We start from the raw sequence: 20,870 nt of genomic DNA, 5'->3' as shown, positions 1-20,870 counted from the left end.
CTGGAAACAAACCAAAAGGGATAAAGATATTTCTATCCTAATAAACTAGCTGCGTATCATCTGTCATTTACTTCTCTAAAATATCCTTGATTATATCTGCCTGACAAGTGACAATTCAGTGGTGTCCTGCTTCACACACAAAAAAGCTTACATTGTAAATCTTACAATTTAGCAATGATACTTACCTAGTACAAAACGAAGTAAATATTTTCTTGAAAAGTATAAAAAGTACTGATAGAAAATAAGAATCACATACCAATGAGTGATTTTTCCAAATTCTCCCAGTTTGCATAGTTGTCTCCCAACCAGTGTCCCCCCCATCGACCAGCTGTGGGATATGTGGACCGAGAAATGACTATCCCTCGAAGGCCAGTGGTGCTCCGTAATGCACTGTACAATGAAGACAGAAGTTCCATGTTTACATCATCCATTTTCCTTAAATATTTCTTTTTTTTTTTCTTTTTAAAAGAAAGAGTCTCTTTGTGTAGACCTCACTGCTCAGGAACTTGCTTTATATACCTCACTTCCCTCAAACTCAAATATCTGTTTTCCAGGTGCTAGAGTTAGAAGCTTGTGTCACAATGACTGTCTTAAATATTTCTACTGAGACAACCTTATAAAACATACTATCAACTTTATGGTACAGGTTTCCCGTCGCAGTTAACACTTCACTCACTATATACTAAAACTCTTCCAGGCATGACAGACATTTTTCTTCTCTTCTAACATTTACTAGAGTGACATGTACATTTAACATGAAAATTTTCTTTTTGAACTTTTATCGAATGTAAGTTAACTATAAATAACATTAACTAAGCTTATAATCCAATAGAGCATATAAGTCTAAATGTATAACTCCGTGAAGCTCATCTCCTCAGTTACATCTTATCCATATTATTTTACATATAACTCGGAAGAATACATTTGCTAAAGCACCCTTTGCATAAGAGCATAGGAAGAATGGGAAACTGTAAAGGATTACTTGTTTTTTGAAAAAGCAATCATTGTACTTTACTTCTGTAATTTATCGCTAGTCACATCGCATCAAGAAAATGTAGTCTACAAATGTGTTTATAATTACTCTTCTTTTGCTCTTCTACCCTTAGAGAGAATTGCTAATAACTTGGACTATTAAAATATATTTCAGTTTTAAACCTAATGCAAAGATACATTAATTTGTACAATCTGCATCTTTCTTCACCTTTCATTTTTCATCTTTCAACATGAAAGTACTTCCTTACCTATCTCTTTCTGATAAGCATATATATATATATATATATATATATATATATATATACACACATATATACTAGCATATATGTATATGTAGCATATACATATGTGGGATGCACATATATATGATATATGACATATATATGTATATATACATTTCAAGCTATATATATATATATATATATATATATATATATATATATACTTGCTCACACACACATATATGACACATACATGTGACATTAAAATGGCCTAAAATTCTTTGGACTTACATGAACAAATTAAAAAATAATAATATAATAATGATAAATACAATGGCCGATTGCTTACCTGATTGAGGGAAATGAAATTTTTTTCTAAAATTTATGAATGAAGTAATTGACCAAGAATAATTGACATGGAAAGAAATTCCTCAAGACTCTTGAAATCTTGAAGTTGAAGCTGATATCATCAATATGAATTGAACCAGTAAAGCAGAGGAGAAAATTACAAACATAACTTACTCCAGAGTGGGTTTAACTTGTGACCATCCATATAAATTGTGCACATCATAATGTAAAACTGATGATCCATCACTAAGGATATGTTCCGTTTCCATGCACATGGTTCGGAAATGTAACCCCTCATTTCTTTTTGTGAGTTCTGGGAAAATCAGGGAAAATATAGTAAAAATTTGAAGACCATGACTTGAAATATGTAGCTCATAACTACACATGCATTAATTTAAATCTTCAGATTTATCTTATTAGTGACATAAAAGATTCTCATGAAGTAGAAAATAATGTTTGAATTCATGAATAAACTGGATACTAATGAACTCGGGCCCAGTATCACAATGATCACTCAAAGCTTTCAACAATTTGTTATGGTGAATATGTGAAAAACCTGTTCTTACAAATATTCTGAAATACTATACACCTCAGTTAGCTATATTCACCTGATGTGCCATAGTAAATGCATATACTTTCTACGAAATGTTAAAATTCGATCCATTCATATATTCTTAGGGTAAACAAATTATGAGGTTTTAATTAATGATTTTAATAATTTGTACAGGTTGTGTATACTAATTTTAAAAATCTATAGTGACCCGTGGAATTGTACCTGAAACTTTATAAATATGTAAATTATGAGTACATTGTCAGCTTTAAGATTCATATTTATTTCTTATGTATGTGCACAAGCCCATGAGTATAATACTCTTGGAGGTCAGCAAGTAGTGTTGGCTCCTCTGGAGGTGGGGTTATATAGACAGTGTTTAGCTACTGTAGCAGAGGGCTAAGAACCAAACTTTGGTTCTCTAGAAGAGTAGTAGGTACCCTACCATTAACTCATCTCTCCATGGTTAAAATTTCTATCGCTTTTTATTCGTATAAATAACAAACATGGATTGAATACATTTTCATTAAAATAATCCACATATATCAGAACCAAAGTTGCCCTTGTCTTCATCAAATTTAGTGTTTGCTATCTCCTTTCAGACATTAGCCATCACCAGAAAATGATAACTTTCTTCCCATTTCTCCTTCCCAGGAAAAATTGCTAAGCAATTTTTAATGAATAAAGGAATTTAATAATTTAATTCAGAAAATTCTTATAAAACCATAACAAAAAGTTAAATTAAGTTAGAATTATGAGTACAGAAATAGAAAATTTACTCTTATCTTCAAAAGAGCGTTGAGCTGTTGGATATTGGACATGAGGTTGAACATATTGATCTGTGTGACTGACCATTGAAATTTTAGGATAAATTTATAATTACTATAACTTGAGGTCTGTGAAAACAATAAACAATACTAATGATACAATACTATAAAAAAACATAACCATCAAATTTTACCTGGAAAATAAGGTGGATAATTTAGTGTATCATTTCTGCATTTATTTGTAACGGTTCCATTTACAAAGCTGGAAGGCTCATTCATGTCCTTAAAGAGAAAACAACAAGTTGAATAAATAATTTGGTAGGACAAGCTTATAATTTCAGAACTCAGAAGACTGGGTTGCTACTGTCATTATTTTTAGGCAATGGGCGTTAACTGGGAAGTAGAGAGTACTATAGTAATTAATTTGGATTGCTTTTTGTTTCCTCTGTATTACAAAATTATAAAACATTCCATTAAAACACCCTAATTAGCCCAGAATATTCAAAGAGATTTTATAATTTATGCCTCATTAGAGAAACAGAAAATACTGTATTTTTCATGTAGATTTATACAAATAAGACTGAATTGAATATTATGCTCCCATAACACAATTTATGATCATATATGTCTTATTACCTCCACTCCCTCTAACCCTACTTCAAACTGACATCAGTTGTTTTATGTTTGAAAATACAAGGTGTAGTTTACAATGTAAACAACTTTAAGGGGCATCTTTGTACTTGATCTCAGCCACAGAGCCAATAAGCAACAAGTAGCACCTCTACTGAGCACATGGCTTATAGATAGTCTCTATAGCCAAGAAAATGGACAGATACTTTAACTCTCATGAAATGACTTACTCCACTTGAGAAAAAGTTATCTTTTCTGACCCATGTTTAATTGTCAAGGACATGTTTATGAAATACTTCTTATACTTCAAATGTTTGAATATCCAATAAATGATTTTGAATTATATATTATGTATCATGGAATTTTATATCCTATAGGTATGTTCATACATTAAATTTTCCTTTGTTAAAGACTAAGTAAATGCAAGTATCTATGCTCAAGGCATCACAAAAATCAATCCCAATCAAAAAAGCTGGACAAGAATTGTGATAATTCTCCTGGATTAAATAATTACCTATAAAAAAGAAGATTCTTTTTATTCTATCTCAAAACGATAGTGATAAAATTTGTAACAAGATTGTAAAGTTTCTTCTAAGATAAGGAAGGCATTTGAAAAACCTTACCTTTGTTAATATTTGAGCGTGACATTTTGTGAAAGGTAAAATAAAGTGAGTGGTTAATGTATTTTTCATAATTAAAAGTGGAGGCTACTTTCTTAAATTGAAAAACCCAGGAAGTAACAGTCATATATATATATATTGAAATTTTAAAGGTCTATTCTAGCAGACTTTTGTATAACAATGTTCAGCAACAAAAGAGTGAGCTAAACTACAAGTCTATATAGGCATTATAATATTTGCAAAACCACTACAGAATAAATATAAGAAAAAATCTTAAAAGCTCACGTACAATCCACAAGCCATCAAACTTCATTTTTTCATTGTAGAAATCATAAATTTCTCTTGTCCACCACTCTGATGTGGAATTCCTAAAGAAGTCTGGAAAGGCTACATGTGCTCTGGAAGCCTAAACAAAAGAGAATGGAGATGCATGCTCTTATTTGAAAAGGTCCTCAGAGAACGTGTATATGTCACCAGAACTTTGTTTTCTGATTCTCTAGTTACACATGAGTAATGATGAATGTAGTTTCTCTCCAACATCCAATGGCAATGCGGGTGGGGATGAAATTGCACAGAAGAAGAAAGTGTACCTCCCAATCTTAAGTAGGTGATGAGAGAACAGCTCCAGGATCTTGTGGAAAATAGGGTACATGATTCTATGAGTCTGAGGAGGCAGATGACTACAAGCATTTTTTTTGACAAAATTGAGTTGTTTCGTTTCACAAGGATTGTGCAAGCTCAAGCCAGATTAAATCCAAACACAGAAAAAGGAAGCGTGCACAAACCTCCAACCCACTAACTGGGGAGGTTTTCACCATGGATGTTTGCTGGGAGAAGGAGATCCAGGTAAAAACTCTGTCTTTGTGTTAGCTTGTGTCTTAAAACCTATTCTCTACAAGCTAAACGTGATAACACTTCCCTTTTATCACCACACAGTCTAGGAGTAGTGTGCTGCCTGCTATAGGGAAATCAAACTAAAAACAAGTAAAGTACCATCACAATGACAGCTCATGTTAAGTGAATGAAAAAAAAAAAAGAAATCAAAAGGAAAGGCCATGAATTGATCCTTGGTATAGTAGAGGGAGAAGTTTATTGTAAATAATGAGAGAGCAGAGCAGGGACATCCTGGAGAGTCTGGAGTGGACATGATCATGGGCTATGCGAGGAGAAGGGTGGGGGAAATAGGAGGCAAAGGAGATTCATGGAGCAGTTGCAGCAGATTACAGAAAGAAGGAAAGTTGGGGAAAATGCAGGCCAGCCCCTGGGCTGGAAAAATCCAGGGTAAATTGTGAGTTATGACAGCCACAGGGTCCTGTAACTACTGAGTGAGGGATTCCAGCTAGAGCCTGGCAAGCCAGAGTCACTATGATATGCTAAATAGTCGTCTTAACATTTTGACCTGAGTTTGAACTTAACATTAACACTTGTGATATGATAAAAATCCTAAATGCAATTTAAATCTTACAGTCCCTTCATTTAGTTAGTCATGAATCTTAAGTATACAGGAAAATTCAGGTAAAGACAATGAAAAACGGTCCAAAGGAAAATATTTTTTAAAAAGCTTTCTCCTTCTAAAGAGAAATCTTAAAATTCAAGTAAATGCTAATTTAATATTAAATTTCAAAATCTGAATTTTGGAATTTAGCAATATAAGACTTACGTTAACAGCTTCATCTTCTGTTATAGTCTCATCTATTGTAATATTAGGTAAATCTGGCCAAACCTGTAAAAAAGTAGTAATGGAATATTTCAAGATGAATAGGGTCCGATTGTTGAATAAATTGGGAATATATTATTAGAGGCAAAATCTAACATTTATATTTCTGTCCCTGTAATCCCTATACTTATAACTTATCCATTTTTTACAATATTTTTAAATCTAGAGAAAAAATGTCTGACATATGTATATTTTCTTCATTCACATTCCCTAAATTTTGGCATGTACTATAACCACCGTGAATGTGATAGAATCATTTAACTGGTGCTCAGACTATGCTTGAACTCAATGCTTTTGTCACAATTATCATAACTTGGATCCAACAACCTATAGGTAGAAATATAGGAAAAAATATAGGAAAAAATTAAACTTTAATAAATTATGTCATCAACATAGGAATTTGGAAATTTTATTTTATTTTAAATGTTATTATTAGATTTTTTTTCTTGAGTATTAAAGAAATAAAATCTTTCTAATCAAGGAACCCAAAACAGGCCCGAGGTTCTAGGACGCGTGCCTCTCACAGAAGTCAGAGAAAACAACTAACCTTGGTCCCTAAGCCCTAAAGCCCAGAAGTGACAAAAATGGGCAATTTGACTTATCACTCTTTCAACCGAGTTTGTACAGGAAACTAGTTTCTGTGTCTGGGAAACTCCCTCCTTCCTACTAGGCTACAGTCTCTGACACATTATCCTGCACCCTAAGGGTGTTCCTGCTGGTTCCTCCCATAGCAAGGAAGGTCTTATCTTGCTGTAGAGGTCAATCTCACGTTTTATTCTTTATTTCTGCCATTCTTTTTAATCCTTAAAAATACTACATGGAAATCAAATCTAGATATTTCCATAACTCTCTTGGATCTCAGTATCAATATAAGATTCAGAGTAACTTTCCTTATTCACTTTAGTCAGATAGGTTTAGTCCTCAAACAAAATAACAACAAAAACCTAAACCATTACTCTCTTTTTTAATCAATGAGATGCTTTTAGCAAAAGCAAGAAAACATAAGTATTTGTCACAGCATAACATCAGGAGCAGCTACTCCACTATGGGAAGCTTCATTATAAAACACAAAACAAATTTAAATACTTAATAAAACACAATTTAATCATAAAATATTTAGTTTTAGGATTTGTATGAGTTGCTTATTTGTGTCTAACACTTCAGCTTTAAATCAGACAGTGCATATAACATTTTAATTATTAAATATATATTTTTATCTCTCATTCTGAATGTTTTAAAGTATTTAAAGACATAAAATATCTAGCATTATCAAAATTATTCAACTTAGCAGTATTGAGTACCTTTGCCCAGCAAATGTCATTTGTGTTAGGCCATTTGACAAAAACATCTTTCTGAATTCCTCTTTCGAAGGCAGGATAAGGCTGGGTTTCATTTCCTGAAATTGCTGGATCCTAAGATTAAAAGAACACAAAATTAAAACAAATTAAATACATAGCCAATCTCCAATGTGTTGGGTGGGGTAACTTTCTACCTTTGCCTTTTTACAACCGTCTGCTCCCATTTGAAGAAATGGTCAAGCAACAATACCACAGCAATATTCTAAAAATTTCCCCAAACAGTGGGTTCAGAACTAAAGCAAGCTTATTGAATGCTTTTTGGTTTCATTTTTACCTGATGAATTTTTTCAGTTGTCTAGCTTGATCCAGAAAAATATATTGATAAACTTAACTTTCCACTGACCATTTTTATTCATCCCCGAGGAAAACAAATTTTAAATGAGAAAAACAGAAGAAGAAATTCAAAAGGACATCTAAAATTTATATGGGAACAAAAATAGCCTCATTTGTCTAAGTTGAAGCCATCTGACGAGAGCGGTGAGGAGACCACAGTTTGCTTCAATATCTGTCATGTGACTTTGCAATTACACACTGAACCTACTCTCAGGTAGCCGTAAATAGCCCAAGTAAATACAATAAAATATTAATAGGAAAAAATGTCAATAGATAGGTATTGAGTTTGGGAATTGTTTTCATTATTTAAATTTTGTATTTATGTGCGGTTTGTGCTTGTGTGTGTGTGTGTGTGACTGCCATGGGTGCTGAAGAGGCCAGAAGAGACCAAAACTGGGCTTTTCCTAAAAAGAGGAAGTTCTTTTAATTACTGAGTTATCACCAGGCTCCAAATTCAAAGGTGCCCTTCTTTTTCTTTTTAAAGTCTTTTATATCCTCATTTTTAAAAATAAATGTAAAAAATAATAGAATTCCCTTAAAATTGATACTGACCAGTATAACAATATATTTCATTCCCTCTTTTCTTATTTTTTCAACAAACTGAGGAAGAGTCTTGAATCGTTCACCAATTGTGAAGTCTAGTTGCCTTTCCATATAATTGATGTCTGTATACTGAACATCCTAAAATACAAAATATTAACAATTTGGAAGAGCAGTTTGGAGGTTGTGCCTTGTATAGCCTGTATAGTAATAGCTGTATTAAAGAAGTTAGAAAAGAAGGCAAAGAATGAAAAATAGACTAAGAACAATTTTACATGCATGATAGTTTGGTCAATGGTTAAACAATAATTCTATTTGAGAAGTAAACATTCTAAATAAAAAATACTTCAATGTTGGAAAACTGAGACAAAAGGAATTTAATGCTATGAAATTTGGTAAAATGACCACTTAAAACTGAAATTTCAATGCATATACAAAAAATGCTTTTGTAGTCTTGTCAACCATAAATCACATCAAGATAACTTACTTAATTCTAACAATAACAAAAGAAACAATGTATTTAAAATTTTATTATTATTAATGTTTTGATCTTACATAACTTAAATTGATTTTTGAAATAAGTTAAATGACTAATTGTTTACATTTTAATATTTGGAAATATTTTAAAGCACCAAATTTGAAATTTACCATCAGAAATTTCAAGTGACTCTTAAACAACTAATTTGACAATTATTTTCTGTCAATCTATACTTTCCTAAATTATTACAGTATAAGTAGACTTTTTAACTGTCATACTAGGATAATGCTAGAAAAGCTCATTTTCAAATACTTATTTCAGTGTGTGTAATTATTTTTCTGATAGTAATGCATTCAGCAATATTAGATTCTGATATACAGCCAATGTTTATATATATGTATGTTTATATATATGTATGTTTATATATATATATATATATATATATATATATATATATATACACATATGTTTTTAATGTAAAATGAGCTGTTACATTGATAGCCTTATATACTGGTGTGCTTATGTGTTACAAGAATTCTTTAATTTAGTTTAAATTGATTTCCTGATCATTGTGGAAACAACATATTCTGTAAAGTTTGCCATTCGGCCTTATCTATTCCAACTATATACCTTAGGCCTCCATTCACACAGCTCATGTTAAACTTCTTCAAACTTGTCACATTAAATGATTCTACAGATTACTCAAACATAGACAACACAGAACACATATGACTAAGCCATCCACAATGTATCCTATACAAAATGGTAGAGGCTTGTTTAGAACAGTTCAGGATCTTTAAAGTAGGAAAGTAAGCATAAGGGGAATAATATAGCACCATACTTCTGTATCTGACAAAAACATGCAAAAAGTCCTGCTTCCAGTTCCAAAGATGCTACTGAAATATGAGCATTACTTCCAAATGTTTAATATAATCCCAAAGAATATAGTGTTTAAATATTTCATTCTGTCATTACAAAATCCACATGTTATTGATATACATACATAGGGGATTTGAGCAGCCTTCATGTCATTGTACAGTTGCTCAATCTCTGAAGTATTTCTGTATCCATAACGACATAATTGGAATCCTAGAGCCCAGTAAGGTGGCATGACTGGAAAGCCAATTACCTTTGAAAATATTATAAGTTAGATAAAAGAAATATTTTACACTGTAAATAAACCTTTGTAATTTTTAAAATAAATATCCATTCATACTTCATGATATTGCTTTGTTGCACCTTCTGGGGTTGGTCCCAAAAACATGTAAAAATCCAAGATTCCACCAATTGTGCGGTAGGTTAGAGCAGGTGTTGGCTGGAATGTAACATCTGAAAATACAAAATAAGACCTAAGTTTTTATCTGCAAGAGATACTTGTTATTATATCACATTTATCTATTTTATATGTGAAATTCATCAAATGATAGCTTTACCCATTCCATTGCTGTTCTGTAACAGGACTCCATGAGCATTGCCCTCATCCTCCAAAGCCATGTAATATGGATGGAATCCATAGGAATTAAGTTTGTACTGAAATTTAAGAAACATAATGTGTATTTAGGAACAATACTGTATGAGCTAAATCAATATAGCTTAAATTCGTTAGCATAAAGCTTGGAAGCTAATGTTATTCCTGATTAGAAAATTCAACTATACTTGAATAAAATAAATGCACTTTATTTAAATATTTTTCTTTTATTTGAATTGATGTTTCTATAGAGTGTGCAATTAAATAAGAAAATATATAACATCCATAAACTATGTGACAGTAGCTGCCAAGCAACCCTGATATTAGAATAGTTGTTTCTTGCAGAAAGTTAGATATCTCACTTTATTTGTAATTTAACACTAATCGTAAAATAAAATGTCCTGGAAATAAACATAGTGATGTATGTGAAGGACAATAAGTTTATAAAAAATAGACTTCCATATTCAGAATGCAATTTCTATTTTCAAACTCAAAGTTTGGTAATATATTAGCATGTGAAATTAAGATCAAATTAATCAGATAATAGCTATATTAATTTTAAATAGTTCTTTTGAAATAATTTTGATATAACATTCTTTTGAATAGATGTTGATATATTTTCAGTATGGTAAAGATAGCATTGATTGTGTACCTTGTCACACAAATAAATGCAATATTACTTTATTGTTACTGAATATATCCTTCAAGTATCAACTACAAGTGAAACCAATGGTAAGCTAGTTTTTAAAACATCTTTATTCACGATATATTTGGAATGATGGCAATTAACATTATTTGTTTTTCAATATATTGGGTATTCAAGAAATGTGTTCTGATATCAAAACAGACCTCCAGGAAGTATCAGAACAATATAAATATCGTTAAGGATATGAGTAGTAGTTTGAACACATAATACATAATCTGTGGGATATAGAGGTATGGCATCAAATCACTAATAGTGAAATATATATACTACAAACAGTTATCTCCAGGAATACTGTAAGTGTTTTTGTTCTATGTGGCTTGAAAAGTTAAGAAACTAGTTAGGAATCAATTTTAAATCAAGATCAAGTTAATCAAACAATAGCTATATTAATAATGAAGATTCCTGTATACATAATTTTGTTACAATCTTCGAATGTATTCTCTTATCTAACACATAAGTGCTAAAGAGGTGTTTTGCAGATTGCGGGGGATAGAAAAGAAATCAATACAAAATTTATACTCTCTACTTCTTTCTATATTTTCTAATATTGTGTGCTTTTTTTTTCCTTCTTCTTCAGAAAATCACTCTTTCAGCATTGCAAGTCTCCCTCTTCATATTAAGTTTTTCAGATGAGTTATCAGCCTAAAAATAAGTGAACTAGATCTTCATCACTATCATAGCTGCCTCTTTTGGTAGCCAAAAATTGGTACCTACTCCAGGAGGTTGATCCCTTGTGAACATCCCCCAAGTATGCCAATCCAAATTTCGCTTGAATGCTGTGTGTTCCACTTCCCCAAAACCATATAAATATTGTGATGGCAGACGTGTAGATATCTGAATGAATTGATCATTGAAGGCAAATCCAGGTAGGCAAGAATCCCAGCTGAAAATAGAAAGAAACAAACCAGTCTATTTCTTTAAATATGTGTAAAATTAAAAAGAAATAACTATAATTACTTTATCTTCCAGAGAGCAAATAAATACATTTTATATGTGCCTGCACACAGTAAGTAACATTTCAAATAATGATTGTAATTCTTTCTTTGTGATCTGAGGAATTAACTTTTCTTAAGCTCCTAATTATAGGTAGGTATCAAATGAATATAGGTAATTATTGTTATTTTTTGGATTAATTTAATGACTTAAATATTAAAATATATTTTATGTACTATTTGAAGATGTAAGATGAGAATATCATTGTATTTTAGGCCAATATATAATAAAATATATTAATTTCTTGATTAATATCTTAAAAATAAATATGATCTATTTTATCCATCCTATAGATTAATCGTTATTTTATGTTTAATTCCTGTAACTTTAAAAATACATCTTATCAGGAGCTATAATCATAATGTGTATTTTTATGGTAAGTTCTTCCCAGTTAAAACATTCAGTTGTTTTCTTACTGTGTTTTGTATTTATAATAAACGGTACGTAGGAAAAATATATTTAAAGAGAATGGATGGTTACTATAACTAATTGTGAGAAAATACAAAAGAGCAGGAAAAGAAAGTGAGGCCAGCAATGAGAGATATTAATGTCATGAAAAATCTGAGATACACTCAAAGCTTCTGTGTAATTTTTTAAAAATATTACAAAACAAGAGTACTTGACTTGCCCCCAAGTGTTTATTTCACAAATTATTTCATTTGTTAATTTTTCAAACTCCAAAAACTTCTGTAATAAAATCTTATTAAACCAGGGTAGTCAGGTTTTTCTTTCTTTGCATCAAGATTGCCGATAACTGCCAGCATTCTGACATCATTTTAAAGGAGGAATGGTGAACTTAAATGAAAATGCATCTTAACTTTACATGAAGAGAATCATATTTTAATAAATTTATACCCTATAAAATTAATACAGATTTTTCTCAATTTCTTTTCATCGATAAGGATCAGGTTCCAGATTTCACAAACATCTCAACTGTTTTAATAACTCACTTACATAGTGCAGTCCTAATTGCTTATTGTACCATCATATAACATGTATTTTAAGATGAATCTGCTATTATTATTTGTATTATTATAATATTGAATCTAATATTTATTAACAAAAGCTGTTGTGTGTAGTTTAGCTCTACTTTCCTTTGCTCTGAGATGGAGGATGTGCTACCAGCCCTCGCCCAACTTCCCTTGAATTCACGGATAAAAGACACAGACACACAGTGGTTCTTTTTCAACTTGCCTTTGGATGTTATTGCTGGGCATTACTATCTCCTGCCTGGAAAAGTGGGCCCTTGATAATACTTTTATCTCCACCTCTCCCACATACCCTAAACTTCAGTTGCTAAACTCTCCTGACCACCCAAATGTGTGACAAATGTGTGGTCACTACATTTTGAGGTCACACATGGGTCTTAGTTCTTCTCTCCCCAAAGCATGGTGAACTCTGTTTTCCTTCCTTGCATCTTCCTACCTGCCTCCAGAGACCAATCTCATCTGTCTCTTTAGCCCAGCAATTAGCCCATTGATTTCTTTACTGACAGATCAAGAACAAATTGGGGAACATGACCTTAACATCAAAAACCTCCCCTACAAAAAGTAATAATATCTATGAAGTAAACTACATTTTTGGATTGGTCCTTTGTATGGCCCTATGAATATGTTGTTTAAAAGTGTTAAATATGGGAAAATATTTGAAACAACCAACTGTTAACATTTTGTTCTTTTAAACTAAAAATTTCCCTTTCATATCAAATTACTTAATCACTTACATAAGCTTTCCAGTGCTTCTCCTTCGAACCTGAATGCCAAAAGGATTTTCCTTGATTTCTACATCATAGAGTCTATTTTCATCAGAACTTGTAGGGGTGTCTGGAATATTTAGTGGTACAGGAACTTCATATCTCTTATGATGTGCATCGTAAATCTGTTTCAAAGAAACAGTGACAATACACAAATGTTTATACTCACTGTTAATAGAGCATGTTTTAAATAATATTTTCCAAAGAAGCACTTACAATTGTCCATTTCTGCATAGTTACTTTGTATCTAGCATTTGATTAAAAAAAAACACAAAAAACAAAAAACAAATAAAAATACAAACAAACAAACAAACAAACAAAAACCTCCAATGAAATCAAGTAAAATACTAAATTCTTTAATTCTTTCTCCTAAGAAAGTTTACATTTAACTTACCTTAAACTGTAGCATGTCATTTTTGTGATATTTTACTTCCACTCGGAGAGTGGAGATGGGATTAGATGGAAGCTTAATTCTAGCATTTGCAGGATTCAACTGAAGTTCTGCTGTTATGCCCGTTGCCAATTTTTGAGTTGAAGTTAACATATAGGGATTGTGGTTCGAAGGAAAGTAGCATGCAGGTACATTGGCGGTCGCGCTAACCTAAAAGCAATGCATGTTCAACACCAAAAAATGTAAGCATCACAATCACGAACTTAAATCAAACAAAAAGACCTTAACCAAGCTTAGTAACACCTTTTGTCGCACATAATAAAACAATCTATTATTCGTTCGAGATAAATTCTGAATTCATATCACATATTGACATACTGAATCTAATCTTAGAACAGTAGAGACAAAAGATCAAATATTGCTCATCAATGCAAAATAACATAAATTATTTTTGTTGTTTTGATAGAAAATTATATAAATGAATTTGCTGTGTTTTATTTTATGCTATAAAATGCTACTATTTCGTCTTTCTGAAAATAACTATAAAATACATAGTTGAAGTTTATTTTTCTCTATTTATAATGGTATTAAAATAGTTTATTTTTATGGCTTGTATTTAAAGCCGCTGATTCCATTTCTACAGGATTTTAAATAGGAAATCTTAACAAAAATATTTTTTCTCTGCTTTTTGACACAGTAGAAAATAGTACCTAAAGGTAAATTGAGTGTGAGATAGCTTACAACAGACTTTTCTATCAAATTTCCATAGTTATTAATTGATCATAGAATTTGAAGAGGCAATACAAATTTCAGTCTATTTTTTTAGATATTGCATAAGCCCTAAATCTACTGAAAAGAAGGAGATACAAACTAATTACAGCAAGATGATGTTTTTCTATCATCTCCCTTGTAATGGGTAGCTTGCAAATATAATGCTAATAATTTTGATGAATTGTGAAAACAAAACCTTATGGTAGAATGGAAGAATCAGAGACACTGTTGGCATTAAAATGCTGGAAATCAACCTCAAGTTTCTGGTTAAAAGAAAAAAAAAGATAAATCCTGTTTTCCTAAATCAACTCAGATTTTAGGTGCTGACAGTCTCAGTTTAAAGCAATCCATCTATGGTGTGAACACTGATTGTCATTCAAAATGCAGTTTATAAAATGGTCATCTTTAGGCACCTCTAATTTATGACTCGTTCAGAGATATTTTATATTTATGACTCTTTCAAAGATATTTTATTTTAATTTCACTACATCTCTTTTGTTAATAGTTACCATCAGAACTGTACTAGTAGTTTAGGCAGGCATGGAGCGCCTGCTAACCATTTAAGACTACCAACTTCTCTTCTGTTACACTTGGGTTTGATTTGTCACACCAACATAGCAGCTCACAACCTTTTCAAACTGCAGTTCCTTGGCAGCCAACACTCATTTTGGCCTTCACAAGCACTGCATGCATGTGGTTCTCAGATATATATACATACTTGCAAAATGCCCATTCATGTAAAATTTTAAAAAGTGAAAAAAAAATTCAGGAAAACAGCTTAAGAACTCATTAGGTCTTCAAGAGAAAAATAAGTAAGTTGTGTTTCCCAAGAAATTTCTAACGACATAAAGATAAAATATGCTATTGAAAAGGGTTGTTTGTAAACAAAGCTATCTATATCTCAATAAATCTGTATTTTTAGAAGTAAATAAGTTGCTGAAACTTTAAGAGTAGTAGTTGTGTGTATTTTACATAGGATGTTTTCAAATGACTTTAGATTGGTCAGGACATTTGGGAGTCAAGAAAATTGATGCCAGTGTAAGTACAAATATGAGCCTGCTAACTACCTGGAAGAATTAGAAAAATCACCAATGTATCTCCAGTTCTAGGAAAGATTTACATTTCCTGATATTATAAGTGATTTATTTCTCTATTGCCTCTTGAAGATATATTTTATGTTTGCTTTCTTATCAGAATCAACAATGTGATTTTTATTTAATGCTATCTTGTTACTTTCTTTTTGTCTTTGACTCCTTCCTTATCAAGCTTGCATCTTTCACCATCACTAAAGTTCCTTTTTCACTTGGCATTAATGCACGAACCCTTATTAGCATTATTGTTCTCAATGTATAACTCATAGTCCTGTTAAAAATAATTCGCATTCTGCCTCTGCAGTGCTAATGTACATGACTCCAGTAATAGAGCACCATGCGTTCCGCTCTTTCTTCCTAATTTCACAATTAACCCATGTTACAATCACTGTTCACCCTGTGACAAAATCTGCATTCTTCACTGCTGTCCAACATAACTAAAGCCTCCGTTAATTGCACATGTCCAACTTTTTATAGTTTGAAAATTTGTTTTGGAAATACTGGATATTACCGACATATGAATTGCCAATTTAGCCAGTCACCTATAATAATTGTAAAGTATGAGTAAAACAAAATGCTATTTATAAGGGAAAAAATTATCACCCATTAAGCCTGAAAAGTGACTTACCTGGTAACCTTGTCAGTCATCTGCTATACAATCTATTTAAAGAATTAATTCATTTAATAGATAATTGTCTATTAAATATGCAGGTTTCAAATAGGAAATGATCGCAAACGGATATAATTTCTATATTGTTGAACTTAAAATTTATGTGTTAATGTCTTACTTGGGGTGCTTATATGAAAATAACATATTTATTCACAAGAAACACTTCATTACCGGTTCCCATATGCAGCCTCTCTCTACGCAAGTTTCCACAGTAGCTGTGCCTACATCTGGGTAACAAGTGAATTTCTCATTGTCTGAGAGAGGTTGTGTCGTCCATCTAACTATAAAGGTTTTGCCGAGGTTGAAGGTGAGATCTGTAATTGAGAGAATCTGTAAAAAAAAAATAATAATAATGATTAATTGTTTAAATTGATGATGTTTTAAACTTGATTTCAAACAATGTCAAAATCTAGCAAACGGAATTTTTAGGAGTCTTAATTACTTCGATATATTTTTTGAAGAATAGAAAAGTAAAGAAAAACAGGTAGAAGTCCTTAAAGAAAAACAGGAAAACACATCCAAACAGATGATGGAAATGAACAAAACCATACTAGACCTAAAAAGGGAAGTAGACACAATAAAGAAAACCCAAAATGAGGCAACACTGGAGATAGAAACCCTAGGAAAGAAATCTGGAACATAGATGCGAGCATCAGAAACAGAATACAAGAGATGGAAGAGAGAATCTCAGGTGCAGAAGATTCCATAGAGAACATCTGCACAACAATCAAAGAAAATGGAAAATGCAAAAGGATCCTAACTCAAAACATCCAGGAAATCCAGGACACAATGAGAAGACCAAACCTACGGAAAATAGGAGTGGATGAGAATGAAGATTTTCAACTCAAAGGACCAGCAAACATCTTTAACAAAATTATAGAAGAAAACTTCCCAAATCTAAAGAAAGAGATGCCCATGAATATACAAGAAGCCTACAGAACTCCAAATAGACTGGACCAGAAAAGAAATACCTCCCGACACATAATAATCAGAACAACAAATGCTCTAAATAAAGATAGAATACTAAAAGCAGTAAGAGAAAAAGGCCAAGTAAGATATAAAGGCAAGCCTATCAGAATTACACCAGATTTTTCACCAGAGACTATGAAAGCCAGAAGATCCTGGACAGATGTTATACAGACACTAAAAGAACACAAATTCCAGCCCAGGCTACTATACCCAGCCAAACTCTCAATTAACATAGATGGAGAAACCAAAGTATTCCAGGACAAAACCAAATTCACACATTATCTCTCCACGAATCCAGCCCTTCAAAGGATAATAACAGAAAAAAACAAATACAAGGACAGGAGCCACGCCCTAGAAACAACAAGAAGGTAATCCCTCAACAAACCTAAAAGAAGACAGCCACAAGAACAGAATGCCAACTTTAACAACAAAAATAACAGAAAACAACAATTACTTTTCCTTAATATCTCTTAATATCAATGGACTCAACTCCCCGATAAAAAGACATAGACTAACAAACTGGCTACACAAACAAGACCCAACATTTTGCTGCTTACAGGAAACTCATCTCAGAGAAAAAGATAGACACTACCTCAGAATGAAAGGCTGGAAAACAATTTTCCAAGCAAATGGTAGGAAGAAACAAGCTGGAGTAGCCATTCTAATATCTGATAAGATTGACTTCCAACCCAAAGTCATTAAAAAAGACAGGGAGGGACACTTCAAACTCATAAAAGGTAAAATGTTCCAAGAGGAACTATCAATCCTGAATATCTATGCTCCAAATACAAAGGCAGCCACATTCATTAAAGAAACTTTAGTAAATCTCAAAGCACACATTGCACCTCATACAATAATAATGGGAGATTTCAACACACCACTTTCACCAATGGACAGATCATGGAAACAGAAACTAAACAGGGACACAGTGAAACTAACAGAAGTTATGAATCAAGTGGTTCTGGCAGATATCTACAGAACATTCTATCCTAAAACAAAAGGATATACCTTCTTCTCAGCATCTCATGGTACCTTCTCCAAAATTGACCACATAATTGGTCACAAAACAGACCTCAACAGATACAAAAATATTGAAATTGTTCCATGCATCCTATCAGATCACCATGGACTAAGGCTGATCTTCAATAACAAAATAAATAATAGAAAGCCAACATTCACGTGGAAACTGAACAACGCTCTTCTCAATGATACCTTGGTCAAGAAGGAATAAAGAAAGAAATTAAGGACTTTTTAGAGTTCAATGAAAATGAAGCCACAGCATACCCAAACATATGGGACGCAATGAAAGTATTTCTAAGAGGAAAACTCATAGCTCTGAGTGCCTCCAAAAGGAAACTAGAGCGAGCACACATTAGCAGCTTGACAACACACCTAAAAGCACTAGAACAAAAGGAAGCAAATTCACCCAAGAGGAGTAGACGGCAGGAAATTATCAAACTCAGGGGCGAAATCAACCAAGTGGAAACAAGAAGAACTATTCAAAGAATCAACCAATCAAGGAGCTGGTTCTTTGAGAAAATCAACAAGATAGATAAACCCTTAGCCAGACTCACTAGAGGGCACAGGGAAAGCATCCTAATTAACAAAATCAGAAATGAAAAAGGAGACATAACAACAGATCCTGAAGACATCCAAAACACCATCAGATCCTTCTACCAAAGGCTATACTCAACAAAACTGGAGAACCTGGATGAAATGGAGATGTTCCTAGACAGATACCAGGTACCAAAGGTGAATCAAGATCAGGTTAATGATCTAAACAGCCCTATATCCCCCAAAGAAATAGAAGCAGTCATTAATATTCTCCCAACTAAAAAAAGCCCAGGACCAGATGGGTTTAGTGCAGAGTTCTATCAGACCTTCAAAGAAGATCTAATCCCAGTTCTTCACAAACTATTCCACAAAATAGAAACAGAAGGTACTCTACCCAACTCATTCTATGAAGCCACAATTTCTCTGATACCTAAACCACAAAAAGACCCAACAAAGATAGAAAACTTCAGACCAATATCCCTTATGAATATTGATGCAAAAATCCTCAATAAAGTTCTTGCTAACCGAATCCAAGAACACATCAAAACAATCATCCATCCTGACCAAGTAGGTTTCATCCCAGGGATGCAGGGATGGTTCAATATACGGAAATCCATCAACGTAATCCAGTATATAAACAAACTCAAAGACAAAAACCACATGGTCATCTCGTTAGATGTGGAAAAAGCATTTGACAAGATCCAACACCCATTCATGATAAAAGTCTTGGAAAGATCAGGAAGTCAAGGCCCATACCTAAACATGATAAAAAGCAATCTACAGCAAACCAGTAGCCAACATCAAAGTAAATGGTGAGAAGCTTGAAGCAATCCCTCTAAAATCAGGGACTAGACAAGGCTGTCCACTTTCTCCATACCTATATAACATTGTACTTGAAGTCCTAGCCAGAGCAATTCGACAACAAAAGGAGATCAAAGGGATACAAATTGGAAAAGATGAAGTCAAAATATCACTTTTTGCAGATGATATGATAGTATATATAAGTGACCCTAAAAATTCCACCAGAGAACTCCTAATCCTGATAAACAGCTTCGGTGACGTAGCTGGATATAAAATTAACTCAAACAAATCAATGGCCTTTCTCTACACAAAGAATAAACAGGCTGAGAAAGAAATTAGAGAAACAACACCCTTCTCAATAGTCACAAATAATATAAAATATCTTGGCGTGACTCTAACTAAGGAAGTGAAAGATCTGTATAATAAAAACTTCAAGTCTCTGAAGAAAGAAATTATAGAAGATCTCAGAAGATGGAAAGATCTCCCATGCTCATGGATTGGCAGGATCAACATTGGAAAAATGGCTATCTTGCCAAAAGCAATCTACAGATTCAATGCAATCCCCATCAAAATTCCAATTCAATTCTTCAAAGAATTAGAAAGTGCAATCTGCAAATTCATCTGGAATAACAAAAAACCTAGGATAGCAAAAACTCTTCTCAAGGATAAAAGAACCTCTGGTGGAATCACCATGCAGGACCTAAAGCTTTACTACAGAGCAATTGTGATAAAAACTGCATGGTACTGGTATAGTGACAGACAAATAGACCAATGGAATAGAATTGAAGACCCAGAAATGAACCCACACATCTACGGTCACTTGATATTCGACAAGGGAGCTAAAAACATCCAGTGGAAGAAAGACAGCATTTTCAACAAATGGTGCTGGCACAACTGGTTGTTAACATGTAGAAGAATGTGAATTGATCCATTCCTATCTCCTTGTACTAAGGTCAAGTCTAAGTGGATCAAGGAACTTCACATAAAACCAGAGACACTGAAACTTATAGAGGAGAAAGTGGGGAAAAGCCTTGAAGATATGGGCACAGGGGAAAAATTCTTGAATAGAACAGCAATGGCTTGTGCTGTAAGATCGAGAATTGACAAGTGGATACTCATGAAACTGCAAAGCTTCTGCAAGGCAAAAG

The 20,870-nt window shown here is 32.7% G+C and overlaps 1 protein-coding gene across 1 annotated transcript in view; it reads right to left on the bottom strand.

Annotated features, from left to right (window-relative positions):
- Positions 1-20,870, bottom strand: part of Si (sucrase-isomaltase) — a 74,720-nt gene that overhangs the window by 14,353 nt on the left and 39,497 nt on the right. Inside the window, exons 24-37 of the mRNA XM_021158399.2 lie at positions 16,570-16,728; positions 13,870-14,076; positions 13,446-13,600; positions 11,444-11,612; positions 9,989-10,085; positions 9,772-9,884; positions 9,559-9,684; positions 8,090-8,218; positions 7,148-7,258; positions 5,790-5,852; positions 4,419-4,535; positions 3,074-3,161; positions 1,737-1,875; positions 257-390 (exon numbers count right to left, since the gene is read on the bottom strand). Coding sequence (XP_021014058.1) covers positions 257-390; positions 1,737-1,875; positions 3,074-3,161; positions 4,419-4,535; positions 5,790-5,852; positions 7,148-7,258; positions 8,090-8,218; positions 9,559-9,684; positions 9,772-9,884; positions 9,989-10,085; positions 11,444-11,612; positions 13,446-13,600; positions 13,870-14,076; positions 16,570-16,728 — 1,807 coding nt within the window. The remainder of the gene's footprint in view (positions 1-256; positions 391-1,736; positions 1,876-3,073; positions 3,162-4,418; positions 4,536-5,789; positions 5,853-7,147; positions 7,259-8,089; positions 8,219-9,558; positions 9,685-9,771; positions 9,885-9,988; positions 10,086-11,443; positions 11,613-13,445; positions 13,601-13,869; positions 14,077-16,569; positions 16,729-20,870) is intronic.

The sequence above is a fragment of the Mus caroli genome, unplaced genomic scaffold, assembly GCF_978045245.1.
Source record: "Mus caroli unplaced genomic scaffold, Mus_caroli_1 scaffold_3, whole genome shotgun sequence".
NCBI lineage: Eukaryota > Metazoa > Chordata > Mammalia > Rodentia > Muridae > Mus > Mus caroli.
Note: the sequence above shows the minus strand (reverse complement) of the source record. Positions and strands in the feature narration are given on the sequence as shown.